This window comes from Trichosurus vulpecula, chromosome 1, assembly GCF_011100635.1.
Source record: "Trichosurus vulpecula isolate mTriVul1 chromosome 1, mTriVul1.pri, whole genome shotgun sequence".
Taxonomy (NCBI): domain Eukaryota; kingdom Metazoa; phylum Chordata; class Mammalia; order Diprotodontia; family Phalangeridae; genus Trichosurus; species Trichosurus vulpecula.
The window spans coordinates 466,164,558-466,182,462 of NC_050573.1; the positions used below are offsets into that span (position 1 = coordinate 466,164,558).

The 17,905-nt window shown below is 38.3% G+C and overlaps 1 protein-coding gene across 1 annotated transcript in view; it reads right to left on the reverse strand.

The window, feature by feature from the left end:
• KIAA0825 (KIAA0825 ortholog) overlaps window positions 1-17,905 on the reverse strand; it is a 502,236-nt gene that overhangs the window by 292,889 nt on the left and 191,442 nt on the right. Inside the window, exons 14-15 of the mRNA XM_036750217.1 lie at window positions 7,206-7,442; window positions 779-1,187 (exon numbers count right to left, since the gene is read on the reverse strand). Of these exons, the coding sequence (XP_036606112.1) occupies window positions 779-1,187; window positions 7,206-7,442 (646 nt within the window). The remainder of the gene's footprint in view (window positions 1-778; window positions 1,188-7,205; window positions 7,443-17,905) is intronic.

The following is a 17,905-nucleotide window of genomic DNA, read 5'->3' on the forward strand; positions in this document are numbered from 1 at the left end:
GGAAAGCATTTTTCAGAAGTGAGACTTCCTGTCATATAATTCTAAAATGGAAGGTTACTTTTAATTCAAGACAACTCCATTTGCATACTTAAATATGCCAAGCAGCCTTAAAAATCTTCACAATAGTATAAACCATTTAGCCTTGGTAGCAAATCTATGGGAAAGTTGTTTCTTTCATGCAGAAACAGACAGGTTCATTTATTGCCCTAGTCTGATATGCCCAGTCTCCCTCGAGGACTCTCATGTTACCAGATGAAAAGTATTTTTCCCCTGAAATTGGGAGCAGAGAAAGCAAGAAAAGGTCCTTTATATCCATGGTCTTGTCAATTCAATCTCCACATCACAATTTATTTAATAAACTGTTACTGTTTGCACAATGGAAAAAAATCAAAACCGAATTCTCTGATTCTAGTTACCTATTTGCACAATGGAAAAGATCAAAACTGAATTCTCTGATTCCCTGAATTTTCCCCAGTAATCTCCCAGTCTATCTTTTAAATCAGAAATCTTAAGGTGGTGATTAACAAGGCTCTTTTTTCAGTGTATCAGCTGTAATTCAATTTTTAAGGCAAGGACTTTCTAACAATCTAGTTTTTAAGGAATAGCTTATCTTTTCTTTGCTGAACAAAATTCCCCAAGTGAAAAACTAAATTAGAAAAATTACTGTTCCTGCCCATGTGACCACAGTTTTTGTTTGTTTGTAAGCTCCCATTGTGAATGTGTTTGAATAAGCCCACTGAAAGAAAAACATCATTTGAAAATATCACATGCTGCTTACCATTCTGTGCTCAATTTTCTTGCTTTCAGCAACTGGCTTTCAATCCAGTTTGGTTTTTGCTGCTCAATTCTGTGTATAACCCGCTGGGTCACTTGATTAGGGCTACTTTTCTGCTTTCCCATAATGCTTTCTAAACACACACAAACTAAACCGAGTTTCTCTTTACTCCAACTGTCAAGCAAGGCACCCGTTAAAAATTCCAAGGTGTTTCCATCCTCAACTATCCGACATATAATTACAATCAGGTTCCAGACAAGCAGACCAGTTTTCTTCAATTCAACAAAGTTTTTTGACATTTTTCTCTCAGACAGAAAAAAGAAGTACTTAATTGGGGGAGGCAAACATGCAATCACGGTGGGTAACTCGCTGATTACAATAGATACCGCCTGAGCTGCAAACCTTGTGAAGCCTGGGGAAAAAAAAAAGGAAGCAAAAGGTATGATTAACACTAACATTCTAGTTCTATCACTGTGCCTTTTGGAGTGTTGTATGGGGGGGATGTCTAATTTTTGTGGAGAAAATTGTTGGGAGGATAAAGTGCTTGACATCTTCAGACAGTAGGTACTCTATCTGGTCCTCTACTGTACTATACCATGTTTCATTCCAAGAATTTGAATTTAAGCAACTCCTGGTCTGTTCTTGAACAATGAAAGGCATGAAAACTCAGAATTAAGGCTTTTGCTTTGAGACACATTATCAAGGTCCCCAGTGACTCCCAACAACAAATTCAATGGCTTTCCTTAGTTTTCATTCTTACTGACTGATCTGTCTCAATATATGCCACTGTTGACCACCTTACTGATGTCTTGATGTCTATAATACTATCCCATCCTGGATTACTTCCTACCCTCTATAACCTTTTCTTCTGTTTTCTTTGCTGTTTCCTCTTCCTTGCAACGCCTCCCAAATCTACCCACAGTTTTCCTCATACTTACCCAGTTCTTAACTTTAAATTTCTCTCCCTAAATTCATTTCCTCAAAGATCTCAGTCTTCGCCATGAGTGTAATCATCACCTGAGTTGATGACTCCCAAAATTTGGCCCAAATCCCTTTCCTACCCATCTTCAACATGGTTGAAGTCGGTTGAACAGTAGGAATACTGTATACTTGTATTTGAATGACATTAAAGACTCAACATATCTTAAAGCTCATGACTTACCCCCAAAACCAGCTCCCCAAGGCCTTTTGATTCTTCCCTCCTTCTCAGCCCCACACCTCCCCATGTAATCATCAATCAGCATGCCCTGTAAATTTTCCCTTTTTAGTGTCCTTTTTTTTCCATTTATATCACTGCCACTCTAGTTCTGGCTCTCCTCTAATGCTAATGTTATTACGATATTTTCTTAATTGGTTTCCCTTTCTTCATTCTCTCTCCTTCCAACCCATCCTCTATAATCTTGGTGAATCTTCATAAACAACCCCTTCTATTATATTACTCTCTGCCTCAAGGATGTTAATTGGCTTCATACTACCTGCAGTGTCCCCTCCTTAGCCTTAAATTCAAAGTCCTTTACAATCAGATTAACTTTCCTTTCTAGTCTCATTTTCTAATTTCCCCACCTGAATTTTCTGTTTCAAACTGTCCACTGACAGCTCCTTGCTCTTTCCTTCACTGCGCTTCTGCCCAAGTTGCTCCCCCTACATGTAACATCATCTCTCTCCCTCTGAACCTAGATCTTATTTATTCATCCCAATTAGAGCCACTCTGTCAAGAAACCTATCTAAGCCACTTCATGCCGTAGTGTCTGTCCTTCTTCTGAACTCATTGACTTGAGTCACTATATCACTTATTTGTGATTCAACACATACAAACCTTTAACTAAAGTTAAATTCTTGTGTTGCAGTGTGATCTGCCTGCAAGTGACTCTTAGACTGACATGCCTGTGTCAGTGCCTTGAATCTAAACCATGTGCTCAATAAATATCTGTTAATCTTGCTTGGTGAGCTCATCACCCCCAAAGGGTTCAATTATCATCTCTATGAAAATGATTCACAAATTTATGCATTACCAGATCTAGTCTCCTGAGTCCTGAGAGTCATACACCACCCAACTGCCTTTTGGACATCTTAAACTGGACATCCCATAAGCATCTCAAATTCAACATGTCCAAAACAGAGTTCATTATCTTTCCTCCTAAATCCTCCCCTCTTACTGGGGTACCACTATCTTTCCAGTCATCCAGGTCTATAACCTCAGTGTCACATTTGACTCCTTATACACATTCACCCCACTAATCCAATGTGTTGTTATTTTTACCTTTACATCTCATACATATGTGTGTAAATGTGTGTGTACCTTTCCTTCTGTCCATTCACAAACCCACTATCCTGGTACTCCTTACCTGGACCACTGCAATAGCCTTATAATTGGTCTCCCTGGCTCGTCTCTTCCCACTCCAATTCACCCACCACTCTGCCGCCAAAAGGATCTTCCTAAAGCACAGCTCTGAGCATATCATGTCCTCGTCCCCATCCCCACCCCTGATTCCCCTAATAAACTCAAGTCACTTCCTATTACTTTCAGGATCAAATAAAAATCCTCAGTTTGGCATGTAAGCCCCTTGATTGTTTTCCATGAGTTTATTTAGAGTTCTTCTTAGAGTTTATTTCTCTCCATACTCTAAGACTCAGCTACACTAGCCTATGTGTTCTTCTTTCTACAAAACACTCCAGCTCTTGTCCCTGTGCTTCTGCATTGGTTCATCCCCATGTTCTATTTTTTCACCTCTGTCTCTTGGCTTTCTTCAGGACCAAGATCGAACCTCACCTTCTGCGAGAGGAGGCCTCTCCTAGGCCCACATTCCCTCCAGTGCCTAATCTCTGAGATTACCTTCTATCTACTCTGTATATATATATATATATATATATATATATATATTTCGTAGGTATATAGTTATTTACAGATTGTTTTCCCATTGGAATGTGAGCTCCTTGAGAGTAGAGACAGCATTTTTTCCTTTCTTCATATCCCCTGTGCTTAGCACAGTGCCTAACACATTAGTGTGGAGCTAGGTGGCGCAGTGCATAGAGTGTTGGATCTAGAGTTAGGAAGACTTGAATTCAAATCCAGCCTCAGACATTTACTAGCTGTATAAGTCTGGGCAAGTCACTTAAAGCACTTTGCAAACCTTAAAGTCCAATACAAATTCTAGCTATTATAATTATTAATAAGTGTTGATCAACTGTTAATTGAATTTGTATGTGAAATATGATTTAATTCAACAAACATTAATTTCCTACTGTCTGAAAAGCACTATGCTGAGTGCTGAGGGTCCAAATGAACATATATCTCCTTGCCTTGATGGAGTTTATATTCTCTTGGAAAAAATGGATTCAAAGCAATTAGCTTTAGGAGAAAAAAAGGTGTTATATAAACTCAAGATACTGATTTTGCTTTTATAATAGTAAACAAAATATAATAATATCAATAATAAAATACATGGAAGAGATTTTGAGAGATATTTGTAACATTTAATTATCAAGTTTTTCCTCTATTCCAAAAGGTGCTAACCCCCTCCAAGAGGGACACATTTTATGTGACATTTTATTATACATTACACTCCTAAGGTAATCTATTCAAAAACATTAAAAACTGGAAGAATTCTTATGAATGTGTGAAATTTGGTTCCAAAATAGATGAAAATAATCTGTCTCTTTAAGGAAGCACTAAAGACAATAAGAAAGGTTACTTTCTTAATTTATTGCTTTGTGACATCTCTCCTTTTTAAGTGTTTTAAAATTTTTTTCTTGTTATATAACTGTTTATGTATTTATGTAAGTTCCTTATGCCTCTTGGCAACTCCTCTATCCCCAAGGCCTACCAAAATGTTTGAATTAGGTGTTCAGTAAGTATTTATTTGATTTGATTTGATTTCTAAAATTTACTTAGCCATAGAATGGGAAATGAATTCAAATCTACACACAGATTTGTATTGGAAAATTTGCTGAGCACCATCCCCTGGATACTCAAAAGTCTTCTGAAACTTAATGTAAATGTCAATTGGAAAATTTTCAAGCCTAAAGCCATAGGTGCTCTGTATTCAGTGAAGCTCTGAGGGATTAAAAATGCCACTTTCTTGATAGTCCATGGTGCAGTATAATCCACAAAGAGAAGAGAGATCCAACTTCCTTTACAGGGAAACGTGAGTTTAGACTATAGTTTGGGGGTGGTGGAGGATTCCCTATAATTAGAGACCATGAGTACAGGTTAACGGTATTTGACTACCAGCAGGTACATGGTAGAAAGCATGGTAGAATTATAGGGAGTCTATAGCTTGCTATATGTTTACTGTGAGGTCTGGTACCCTTGATTGATTAGCTGTATGCTGTGTTCCTAGAACTGTGCAAGTTTCAAGGAAAAGGGTTGCCTTAGACAGAAAACCCCAACAAACCCCTCTTGACCATAATGCAGAATTCCCAACTCATTGGTCACGACATTGGCCAATTCAGGGTAATAAGAACATGTTAGTAGTCCTCTTACATAGAATCCTTCACCTTTTGGACTAAAACAGCCTATAGTGATGGAAGAAACAAATAGCTGCTGAAGTGTCTATCAAGATTAACTTCAAGCTGTTCTTTGATTTTGTTTTTCTAAAAGGTGATGAAGGCAGGAATGAATTCAGAACTGGATTGATAAAGTAGGAAGGAAGAACATGGAGAGTAATAAGAGTTTGAGAGCCACTTATAAAATAGCACTGCACATGTGATTTAATGGGTTAAAATAACCATGACTTCAAGAAAGGCACAAGATATATGACATGTCCCAAAGACAGAATGAAAGAAAGATAGCAACAACTTTTGGACAAGGAAGAACTTTAGTAATGAAAATCTGACATTTTCTGATTTCAATTAAATGGCTTTACAGGATTCAGGGGCAATTTCATAGTCCTTGGATGGAATTAAAGCATTGATATAAAAGGTCACAGATAAAAAATTTGATTTGTGTTTGTAACGTAAGGTCGTAGTGAGAGAACTACCTATTATTCAAGATATATACAGAGAATAACTGAAGAAACGTGTTGCCAGAGTATATGGTATCAGAAAACTAAGGGTAAATTAGATAAGAAAAATTTTGCTTGAATAATTAATATGTAAGGAAATGATTTTATTGTGAAATTTTAAAAGATGATCCAAGTATGTGGATATCTTTTTAAAAAAAGAACAAAAGGAGGCAATGTGAAAAATCTAAAAACGTAAAAACAACTAAGGAAGGAACAATTTAGGATGAATAACTAGAAAGCAAAAATTTGGAACTGATAACTAGACCAATGAAAATAGCAATAATTCACTTTTTAAAAATAGCATTTCAAGGCTTACAAAGGCCTTTGTATATATTATCTTACTTGGTCCTCACAACTACCCTGAGAGTATTGCTGCTATCCCCTTTTGAAGAGTGAGGAAACTGAGGCTCAGAGAGATACAGGCACATAGAATCTAGAGTCACATAACCAGTAAATATCTAAGACAGGATTTGAACTAGAGTCTTTATAATTGCTGGTCTAATATTCAAGCCAGTGTACCATATTGCCTCATGTGCATTCAAATAAATGCATTCAAGAATACACCAAAATTGATGCCCATTAAACGCACCTGAGATAGTTAATGCCCCAAACAGGCATAATATGTGGTGTTTTGAACTATCTGCATTAGAAGAGAATAGTCTATCAAAAGTGTATGTGCAATAACTGGGTGGTGTGCTGGTTTTTGTCCTTAAGACAACTAGTACAGACACGGGACATGATTCAGAAAAAAATAAGGGAAAGAAGATATAAGCTAAACTTCAGATCAATCTTTATAGTAAGGATTTTATGTTATACAATAGCCTCCTAAAGGAATTAGCAAGAATTACATGTTGTGTTGTTCAGTTGTTTCAGTCATGTTTGACTCTTCCAGATCCCATTTGGCAAAGATACTGGAGTGGTTTGCCATTTCCTTCTCTAGCTCATTTTACGGATGGGGAAACTGAGGGAAATAGGATGAAGTGACTTGTCCAGTGTCACACAGCTAGGAAGTATCTGAGGCCAGATTTGAATTCAGGAAGATGAGTCCTCCGTAATCCAGGCTTGGCACTCTATCCACTGCTCCACCTAGCTGCCCTAGAACTGCATAACATGTTGCAAAAACTAGGGTAGTAAAAAGAAAAAGATGACGTGGCATATTGCATGAAGAAATGCTAAACTGGCTGTCAGATGTAAAACATGTTTCAAGGCTACTGTCATTTCTAGTTTCTTTCATCAGATGACTCATAGTAAAGAAAATGAAACCACTAAAACATTTTGCTATATTTGAGAAATCATCTTTTCTTATCTTCATATTAAGGTCATGTTTCTTACTGATTCTAATTCTTCATGATTTATAAAACTAAACACAATAGGAAATAATTTCTCCTGTATGCTGTTGTTTTAATGTGAAGGGGGCACTTACTTACCTTTCCCCAACTCTTTTCTTTTCATTTCTTGTGGACTATAACTCCATTCCTTTGGAACTGTCTTGAGTAAACTTTCGGGAAAAGTTTGTTTGTGTGGGTACGCTGCTCCACAGCTTCCTGAGGCTTCCCAAGAAGTAATCAATGAAGTTATTTGCTTTATGATGCTCTTGACCGTTTCAGTCAATGTCACCTTCAAGCATCTGATGATCTCTGGTTCAGACTCCATGTTACTTTTAGCTGCAAATCCAGGGGGAACAGCCATAGAGATGGAAGGGAACATTGTAATCACTTGTGCCTTTTTTTGATAAGAACATCAATTTCATAATAAGCTAGGTTAAGGTTCAAATAAAGAAGAGGAATTCATAACTTAAAATCATATGGCTGGTGAGATCCAAAATAAGAGTTGGGGGGAAATGACTTGAATAGCAAAGATGATCATACCATAAAAACAAACAAACAAGCAAACAAACAAAAACTAGAAGAAGCAGATCTCTTAACTTTTATAACTTATGTGTGGGGGATGTATTCTTAAGCAAACAAGGGACAGATGAAATTACAAAAGGTAAAACAATTAACTTCAGTTACCTGAAAACTAAAAATTTCTATACAAACAAAATGAATATATCTGATATAAGAAGGGAAGCGAGAAAACAAAAACAAAAAACCTTGTATCAAATTTCTCTGATAAAGGTTTGATATACAAGATATATAGAAAACTAAGAGAAAAATAAAAGACCAAAAACCATTCTTCAGTAGAGAAGTGGTCAATGGATATGAACAAAAATTCACAAAAGACAAATTACAAATTATAAACAACCATATGAAAGAATACTTCAAATCACAAATAATAGTAGAAATGTAATTCAAAACCACCTTGAGGTTTCACCTCACAACCAGAAAATTGGGAAAGATGACAGATATATAGTCAATGTTGGAGGGATTATGGCACATTGTCTAATCTCAAGACTTTGGAGGGTTGAGGAATTATGAGGTAAGACCTCAAATCTGACCATCTCACTATATGTGTCCTATCTCTTGCTTCCAGCCTGATTTCTAACCTCTGTTGGGAAGACAAGTGGTGTCCTGCACTCAACGATGAACATTCTCACACCTGGTGTAACAACAATGCTACTTGCCGCTACTGTGGCTGTGTAAGGCCAATAACACCAGCACACAGGAGGGCTGCTAGCACAGTTTCTTTGATCTGCTTTTCTAAGGAAAGCAACTTAAAGGGGTTTACAATCTCACTTTAATCAAACATACATATATCATTCACTTAGTTCAGGGGAAAAAGCACTCTGAACTTCAGAGCAAACACAAATTACAAACAGAGAACATGTAAACAGAGCAAATAACACAAATCAACAGACAGGCTTCTAGCTGTCTGACAAAAGCTATACATACATAGTTATCAGAGAGAGAAGCCCCAACATCTGGGGTTTCAAAGCTGGAGGGCTCCTTAATGGCTACCCAGAGTCTCCACACCAACACTTCAAATGAGTGAACCCCAAACAAAATGCTAATCTCAGAGTAAATATATATGCTTCTTAAGGGTAAGAGCTTTGCACACCTCTTGAGGGTTTCACCTCTCTTGAGGGCTTCACACCTGTAGTGACCTAACTAGCAAAAGGGTGTGGGCCTTCCTACAAACAAAAGCAAGACTCAATCAAAGACATTTGATTGACTTAGTGCTGAGAAGCATTCCAAAACAAAAGACGACAAAAAGTCCCACTTTGCTTGCCTTTATACCTAATCACACCCTCCACGTCCCAGTGACTCTGAACTCCTGTAGATCATCAGCCAAACTCCATCCTCCAACCCCCACCACTGGATTCTTCATTCTCATCTCCCTCAAAATTCCTACCTCAAATTTTCAGCCAAGCTCTACTCAGCCCCTTCACTATGTCTTCTGGAATGCTTGTTCCATAGGCAACATACTTCCCTTCATCTTAAATCTTTTCCTCTCCCATTCTTTGTATCTACTAGCTATTACTGCAAACTGGCTTCCCTCTGATGACACAGGCTCTCTGGCCACCCAGTAGGCTTCCAGTACTGGCTTCACCCTCACTCATTCTCCTCAACACACTGAGGCAGGGGCTATGGGATACTCCTTGCTTGTTGCCACTTACTGCCACTTCCAGGTTCTCCTCCTACTTCTATCACTCTCTTCCTTTGAGGTTCATGCTATTCATATCTGCCACCCAGCCAAAATTCTGGCAGCTGTTTGAAAGAGTGGAGATGATAGAAGGGGCAATATGTTGGAAGAGATGAGATAAAATGGGATTGTTTGGACAAGCAGAAGCATTAGCTGTGGTAAAGAGTAAGGCTACATTATCATGTGAGACAAGAACTGGCTTTTCACCTCTCCCTTCCCTTATAAACCCTGCTTTTCATCCATACCATGACCCCTCAATTCTCTCTCACGTAATGTCACCTGAATTAGCCATTCTTCCCAGCATGACCCCTTAGTGAACCAATTCAACCTTACTGTCCTCTCTTGAATCCCTAGCCCACCTATCATATCACTGATTATGCACAGGCAATCCTTAGCCTTGGCTCACTCCTAGCATCCTCTGCCTTTGCTCCTATATACATGCTGCTGAATGAAGATGGAGAAAATTATTCAATCGTTCTGGTTGGGTCTACTACAAATTTATTTACAATCTCAACTAATCCCTCACTGCTGCTAGGCAATCCTACTCTACCACCCTTAGCAACTCATAATTCTACCGTCCATAGCAATTCTTCTGAATCTTTTTATCCTTCCTCAAATCTGCCATGGCTACTCCTCCCCAAATGCTCTCAGTTGAGAATTCTGCTTCATATTCTACAGAAAACATTGAGGCCATTTGCTGTGAGTCCCCTCTTCTCCCCTCTTCCTCATCTCCTACCACTCAGATGACTTCTACCCCTATCTCTGCCTTCACTTTTATCTCACATGATGACCCGGCTGCACTCCTTACCAAAGCTAACCCTTCTAGTTGCTCAAGCAATCCCATTCTGTCCCAACTATTCCAACAGATTGCCCCCTTCATCATCTTCATTCTTTCACTTATTTTCAATCTCTCCCCGTCTAATGGCCCATTCCCTACTCCCTACAAACGTACCCATGTCTTCACCATCCTGAAAAACTCTCACTTGATCCTTCCATCCCTGCTAACTATCATCCTATACTCCTTCTGTTCTTTGTAGCTAAACTCCAAAACACCCTCAATAATAGGTGCCTTCACTTTATTTTCTCTTATTGTTTTCTTGACTCTTTGTAATGCAGTTTCCAACTTTATCATTCCACTGAAACTGCTCTCTCCAAAGTTACTAATGTTCTTTTAGTTGCCAAGTCCAATGGCCTTTTCTCAATCCTCATTCTCCTTGACCTCTCTGCAGCCTTTGACACTGCTGATCACTCTCTCCTTCATTTTCTCTTCTCTCTAGGTTTTCAGGATGCCACGCTCTCCTGGTTCTCCAACAACTTATCTGACACTCCTTCTCTGTCTCTTTTGCTGGATCCTGCTCTAGATCATGCCCTCTAACTTAAGGTGTCCCTCAGGGCTCTGTCCTGGGCCCATGTCTCTTGTCCCTCTTTACTATCTCATTTGGCGATCTCATCAGCTCCCATGGATTTAATGCTGATGATTTTCAAATCTACCTATCTTGCCCCAAACTTTCTGTTGATATCCGATCTTGAATCTCCAACTGGGTTTCAGACACTTCAAAATGGATGTCCAGTAGACACCTTAAATTCAACATGCCCAAAATAAAACTCATTATCTTTCTGGCAAGACCATTCTCCTGGTTGTCCAGCTCACAACCTAGAAGTTAGGCTAGACTCCTCACTCTCTCCCATTCCTCTCATCCAATCTGTTGCCAAGGTCTAATTTCACCTTTGTAACACTTCCTAAATATGCCTCCTTCTCTCCTCTGACACTGCCACCACTCTAGTGGTGGGGCAGGCCCTCACCACTGGTGGGTCAGCCTGCCTCAAGTCTCTTCCTGTGACTCTAATCCATCCTTCATTCAGATGCTTAAGCATAGCTTTGATCATGTCACCCTCCCACTCAATAAACTCCAGTGGCTCCCTATTGCCTCCAGAAACAAATACAAAATGCTGTTTAACATTCAAAGCCCTTCATAACGTAGCCCCCTCCATCTCATTCAGTCTTCTTACACCTTACTCTTTGATCCAGTGACACTGTTCTCCTGTATCTTCTATGAATAAAACACTCCGTCTCGGGTTTGGGAATTTTTTTTCTGGCTGTCCCTCATGCCTGGAATGCTCCGCTTCCTCTGCTCTTACTACTGACTTCCCTGGCTTCGTTTAAGGCCAATTAAAATCTTATCTTTTACTGGAAGCCTTCCCCAACCCCTCTTAATTCTGGTTCCTTCCCTCTGATATTTATTGCCTATTTATCCTGTATATAGCTTATTTGTATATATGTGTTTGTATATTATCTCTGTCATTAGACTGTAAGCTCCTTGAAGGCAAGGGCAGTCTTTTGCCTCTTTTTGTATCCCCAGTGGTTAGCACAGTGCCTGGCACATAGTAGGTACTTATTGCATGTCTATCGATTGATTGATTAATAAGTGAATTGTTGGTGAAGCTATGGATTAGTATAACCATTCTGGAAAACAATTTGGATTGTGCAAATACAATGGCTGAAATATCCATACTCTTTGATACAGAGATTACAGTAAATGAGTAAATATCATTAAGTAAATATTATTAAGCACTAACTATGTGTAAAGAGGGCAGCTAGGTGGTACAGTGGAAAGAATTCTGGGCCTGGAGTCAGGAAGAATCACCTTTGTGATTTCAAATCTGGCCTCAGACACTTACTACCTGCATGACCTTGGACAAGTCACTTAATCCTGTTTGCCTCAGTTCCTCATCTGTAAAATGAACTAGAGAGGGAAATGGCAAGCCACTCCCTTATCTTTGCAAGAAAACCTCAAATGGGGTCATGAAGAGTTGGACATGGCTGAAAAAACTGAACAATAAAATGTGCTAAGCACTGGAGATAAAAATAGAAAAGGCAGTCCCTGCTCTTAAGGCACTAATAGGTTAATCAGATAGACTGTGAACATGTTAAATTTCAACTGAAAGTCAAAGGTAAAGGTTCCATGCTATTTTTACTGATAAAATCACATCAGCTTCTGATGTTGAAGTGATTGACAGTGCCAAAGACTTTGGTGGCTAGAACTCTATTTTCTGAGATCTCCATAGAGATTGCATCCCTGGATGGTAACTGAAGGTGCTGGGCTGGAAGCAGGGTTATATTCCAAAAGCTCTTCGATTTAAGGTTGTGGGATATGTGTATCAGGGTCTAAGGGGAGACGGTGATCAAAGTGATGGTAACGGTTTTGACATGCTGTCTCTTGATGCTTCAACTTGGTTGGATTGCCTACCTTCTAATTGGTTGGCAGTTGGTGGAAATAAATCAAGTAGCTTCCCCAAAGAGTTCGTTGAAAAAAAGAAAGACTCCATGTTTGCCAAAATACTTGTAGCAGCACTTTTTGTGGTGGCAAAGAACTGGAAATAAACTAGATGCCTATTGACTGGGAAATGGCCAGACAAATTGCTAATCAAACTAGGGTTGCATTTGAGAAAAGAAGAGGAAGAACTCTTTCTCTTCAATTATGAATAAAAAGACCTGAAGCCATGGGGAATAGAGCACCAATTTTCTTACTTATGAATTGTCAATGGTCATTTTCAGTTGCCTCTAATCTAGGTGAAATTTTTGCATTAAATGCATGTCCAGGACTGGTGGTCAGGAGATCTAGGTTCCTTTTCTGGTCCTGCCTCTGACTTGATGCATAGCACGCTCTTACCCTCTCTGTACCCCTCCTTCATCCTTTGTATAATAAAGGGATTGGACTAGATGACACTTACAGATGCTTTCCAGATCTATCCTGAGTCATTTAGTTACTCTCAAAGAGATAAGTTGCTCTGGAAAACTTCTTTTATATGCTAGGGATCTTTTTTCTTTTTAAAAATGAAATTATGGTATTAGAAAGGTGAATACAGTTGAACTGAAAGGTGAATATAATTGGACACTTTTTGATTTTTCACATAATGACAAATATGTGGAGACAAGGTAGCATCTTTTTGTGGTTCTCATACTGTGCTGGAGATTTGTCAAGTAGCTCAGCTTTCTTCTTCTAAGACAACCCTTTCTTGTCACAAGGCAATGACTAACGAGCTTATTGAAAACAGATAATTTTGATGATAATAGGAAAGACTTTAGGGCTTTAGCTCTATGTCTACTCAGGACCATAAATATAAGTTACTGAGAAAAATAAGAAATACACTGGCTTTTTAATAGATATCTAATACATACAAAAATGACACTTTTCAAACTACTGATGCCTTGGTTAAAATAATTATTTACCAAATTTGCCAATAGTGTGACATTTGTCATGGTAGAGGATATGTTTATTTAAAAGTATAAGAGACTGGGCTGAATACATACTCATCTCAAAATGTACTCTGGAATTTTTTTTGGAGGGGATACAAATCTTAGAGGAATAGTTAACTCAGTGGCAGAGTCAGGATCCAAAAAAATCATGGCAACCCAAGCAATTGGGCTGCATCTAATAAAATGGATTTTAATAGGGATAAATGTTGTCACATTTAAATTCAAGAAATCAACTTCACAAGGAGAAGATGAGGGAAGCAGGGTTTCTCTTCCTCAATTGAAAAAAAAATCTGAAGGTTTTAATGGACAGCAAGCTCAACATGAATCCACATGTGGGCAAAGGGGGAATAAAAGCTTTTGACTGAAGTATTTGAAAGTCTGTTTTGTGAGAGATTAGGTTTGTCCCTTTGGCCCCAGAGGGCAAAACTAGAGGCAATGGGTGAAAGTTGCAAAGAGGCAGGAAGAAATATTTCCTAACAATTTGAGCTATCTTCCCCTTATTGGAGGTATTTGAGCAAAGACCAGATGCCTTGTTGGGTGTGTCATGGAGGATAGTCTACTAGGGATAGGTGTTGGACTAGATGGCCTCTAAAAGCCTCTTCTAATTTAGAAATTCTGTAATTCTGTCAAATCTCTTTAATTTTAACTTGTGTTCTTGTGTGAGGAACTTAGGATCTAGATCAGCAACTTCTCTGTAACTTATAGTCTTAGGGAGTTGCCTTAAGTTGTGCCGAGAGATTAAGTGATTTGTCCAGAATGTGGCATATATGTTGATTTGAACCCTGTTCTTCCTGACTCCAAGGTTAGTCCTCTATCACTGACTTGCATGTGACTGGCCTTCTTCTCTTAAAAGACAAGTTCAGAGAAAAGTCTTTACTTAAGGCGAAAAGATCTGGTTAATTGAGGTGAGTTATACTGCAGAAAGTGAGCACCTTGTAAACATTTAAAACCATATTATTTCTCAGATGTTTCTTCAAATATTTAGTAATTCTTTTTAAAAAAGTCTGAGGCAAGTGGCATGAGTACACAGCACACTCAAAGAATAGTTTCATTGACAATTCATGTGGCATATGGAGTTATGTCATTCTAGATATGTTTTTAAGACAGGACAAAATTTTAGTTGCAGGGCACTTTATGTACCTCAGTGCATTGATATAATTTCCTATCCAAAATAACATAAAAATGCACATTGATTCAAAATAATTTTTCAACAATTATGATTCTGGTAATAAGAACATATTGAAAGGAAAAAGAAGAATGTGTGTGTGTGTGTGTGTGTGTGTGAACAAATAACAACGATTCAAATATAATATATAACACAGAGTAACTCATTAAATGGACTACACTAAGACACCAAGTGGCTATGATCCATTTAAGGAGAGGGAATGTCAGAAAGATAAAATGACGTCTTTGAAGTATTGAAGTTAAGGCTCCTATGGGTTCCAACATATGTCTGGGACTCTACAGCTTCCCAGGTTACACACTATTTGGGGTCATCAAGTGTTTAGACCATAGCCTGAGCCCCTGCCAATACAAGACTCACTCCTTTTCAGCTCCTTTGTAAGTGTTGACTTTCCTCATTAGATTGTGAGCTCCTTGATGGTAGGCACTCTTATGCCTTTCTTTGTATCTCCCACACTCAGGACAGTACCTGGCACATAGTAAGCCCTTAATAAATATTTATTGACTCTGAGTCTATGCTTTTTTTTTAAACAAAAGGCACACAAAGCCAAAAACAAGAAAGCATTTAATTAAGACAGAATTGTAAGGTCTTTGTACCTAGACACAAAATAGGTAGTCTCTCCGATGCCTCCAGAGGAGTGATACTCAAATCCTCTTCTAATTTCTCTGCTTCCCCACCACAGCAGAGAACAAACATCCTTTCAGACTCACATGTTTGGTGGTAAAACTTTGGATCCAATGCCACCTGCCTCTTGAGTTTATTTTCTTCCAATCTCAAGGAGGCAGGCAAGCAATGATATTGCCTTGGAGTTGGCTCCTGCTACAGCTCCAGCCAGGCCATCCTACGCAGCCTTCTCCTATGTACCCCATGGATCTCTAGGCCTAGATGCTGACTTCTAACTTTCACAGTGCTCAGCTCTGTTATTACCCTCACTCAACCCAACTGCTCTCCTCCAGGTTTATATTGCCTGGACTTTTAGGGTGGTTCTACTTTACCACTTTGCCCTTCTTCTATGTCAGGTTACCTGCTTTTCCTCCCTTCTTGGCCACCATTTCTGTTTCATATGGTTGCTCTCATATATCCTGGTCTACAACCATCTGATGCAGTCTCATGTTTAATCACAGGGCAAAGGGGTGTCTTCTATCTATTGACTACAAATTCCTCCTAGAGCAAAACAAGAGCTACCTGAAGCTGTGGTAAAGAACAATCATTGAAATACTGTGGCAAACTCTGACCATATCAGAATACATGACCATTTTACCTCTCTCTCTCTCTCTCTCTCTCTCTTACATTTTCACTCATCTTCTGGTGGTATCTGTTAAGTTTATAATAGTAATTTCAAGAAGTCTATTCTATTATGGAATGTAAAAGAAGCAATGTTCTTAATTTAAAAATTTAAAAATTATCTCACGGTAAAAAATAAAGAATATTCAACATGGAAGGCAAGAGACCTTTGTTCTACTGCTATCTACTACGAAATATGGGTGATCATATGTAAGCCACGTAATTTTTCTGGGTAGAGAAAATAAAAGTAGGAGTATAAGAGAGAATGTTTTAATATTATGTTTTATAAATACGTATGTTTTAAAGCATCCCAAAATTCATCTTTTCATGTCATATGGGTGTTCATTTTGTAATAAGTTGCACCAGTTACTATGAAGACTCAAAGGCTCCACTGAACACTAATGCACAAAGAATATGCAATTCCTTGCTTAGTCTCTACCAGTGCCTTGCCCCAGGCCTGCCTCAATTTCCTTATCTATGAAACAACTGGATTATTCTAAGCCTTTTCTACTTCTAAATCCTGGGGTTCTTTGTATCATATAAAGGTAAAAAGCAGAACGCCAGTGAAGTTCAAAATAATTTATTTCCATTTTATGTGGACACATGAATTAATTTACTGAAATAAATATTTTATATGTATCAACTGCAGTATGCAAATATTGAAACAGAAGAATTGTCTCAGCTGAGTTTGTCTTAAACCTACTGCCAATTTAAGCACAGTTTTCTTAAGAAAGCTGTATTTTGCTGTTAATTAAGAAACTTAATCATCTTATTAGGGTTATTATGACAACTTAACTGATTAACTGAGTCCAAGGAATACATTTCATAGGATTCCAAAAGGAATGGCTAAAACAGAAGAAGCATAGTCCTTCCAAGACACATCCTAAATTTAAAGGAAACACCATGAGGGATCCTAGACTAAAGAGCAGTAACTTGCTGCAGATTCCCAGGTTGGTGATGTAAAAGGACATTTTAAACTCCACTAAAATTATACCAGAGTTTCTGGGGCTATGCCACTGGACTACAAACTGACCCAGGTGCTCCCATTTCATGCCAGTGAAACATAAGCTCTGGTGGGTGTGATTAAGCAGAAACTGATCACCAGTGCAAGTCAAGTAGTGAACTCTCTTAGTGTTTTCTAAGGACCAACCTAGTTCAGTTAATAGATGCTACATACGATGTATTTCTCTGCCACAACAATTCTCAAACCCATCTCCTAAATTGCACAGGGTTTACAATCCAATTGGTGGCACACAAACCAATGGAATTATGGCTCATGGAATGAAGTCCTAGAGAAGGGATTTTTAAGTGGTTGGGAGAGTCACACCTCTATATCCCTTCCCCTCAACCGTTCTATTCAGTGGTCTGGCACCATGAAAAATACATTCTATCTACTTCAAGAAACTAGTCGGAGCTTGGCTGGAGGATGGTGGAAAGACAGCTCAAGAAAAGGATGAAAACTCATTTAAAGGATTCTGGTTGACGTCTCGCACACTCTTTTGGAACATTTTTTTGAAGTATGGGTACTTATTTTCCATAACATTTTGATTGAATTCTCCTACGAATTCCTCAGAGCCAGAGATGACTTTCTTTCTCACTTTGATGGCTCTTTAACATCTAAATATATTTCCTTTTCTGAGACTGGGTTATTTAAAAGCCTCTATCTAATCTTCTGATATTTTGGGTATTTTTTTAAATGCATTCCTCTATTTTGTGTTCTCAGTTTTGTTAATATATGGTTGTGCATAATATTTTCTGGTTATTACTTTTATTCTGTTTTTGTTTAGATTTCATGCTGCTCATTTGCTATTTTATTAATT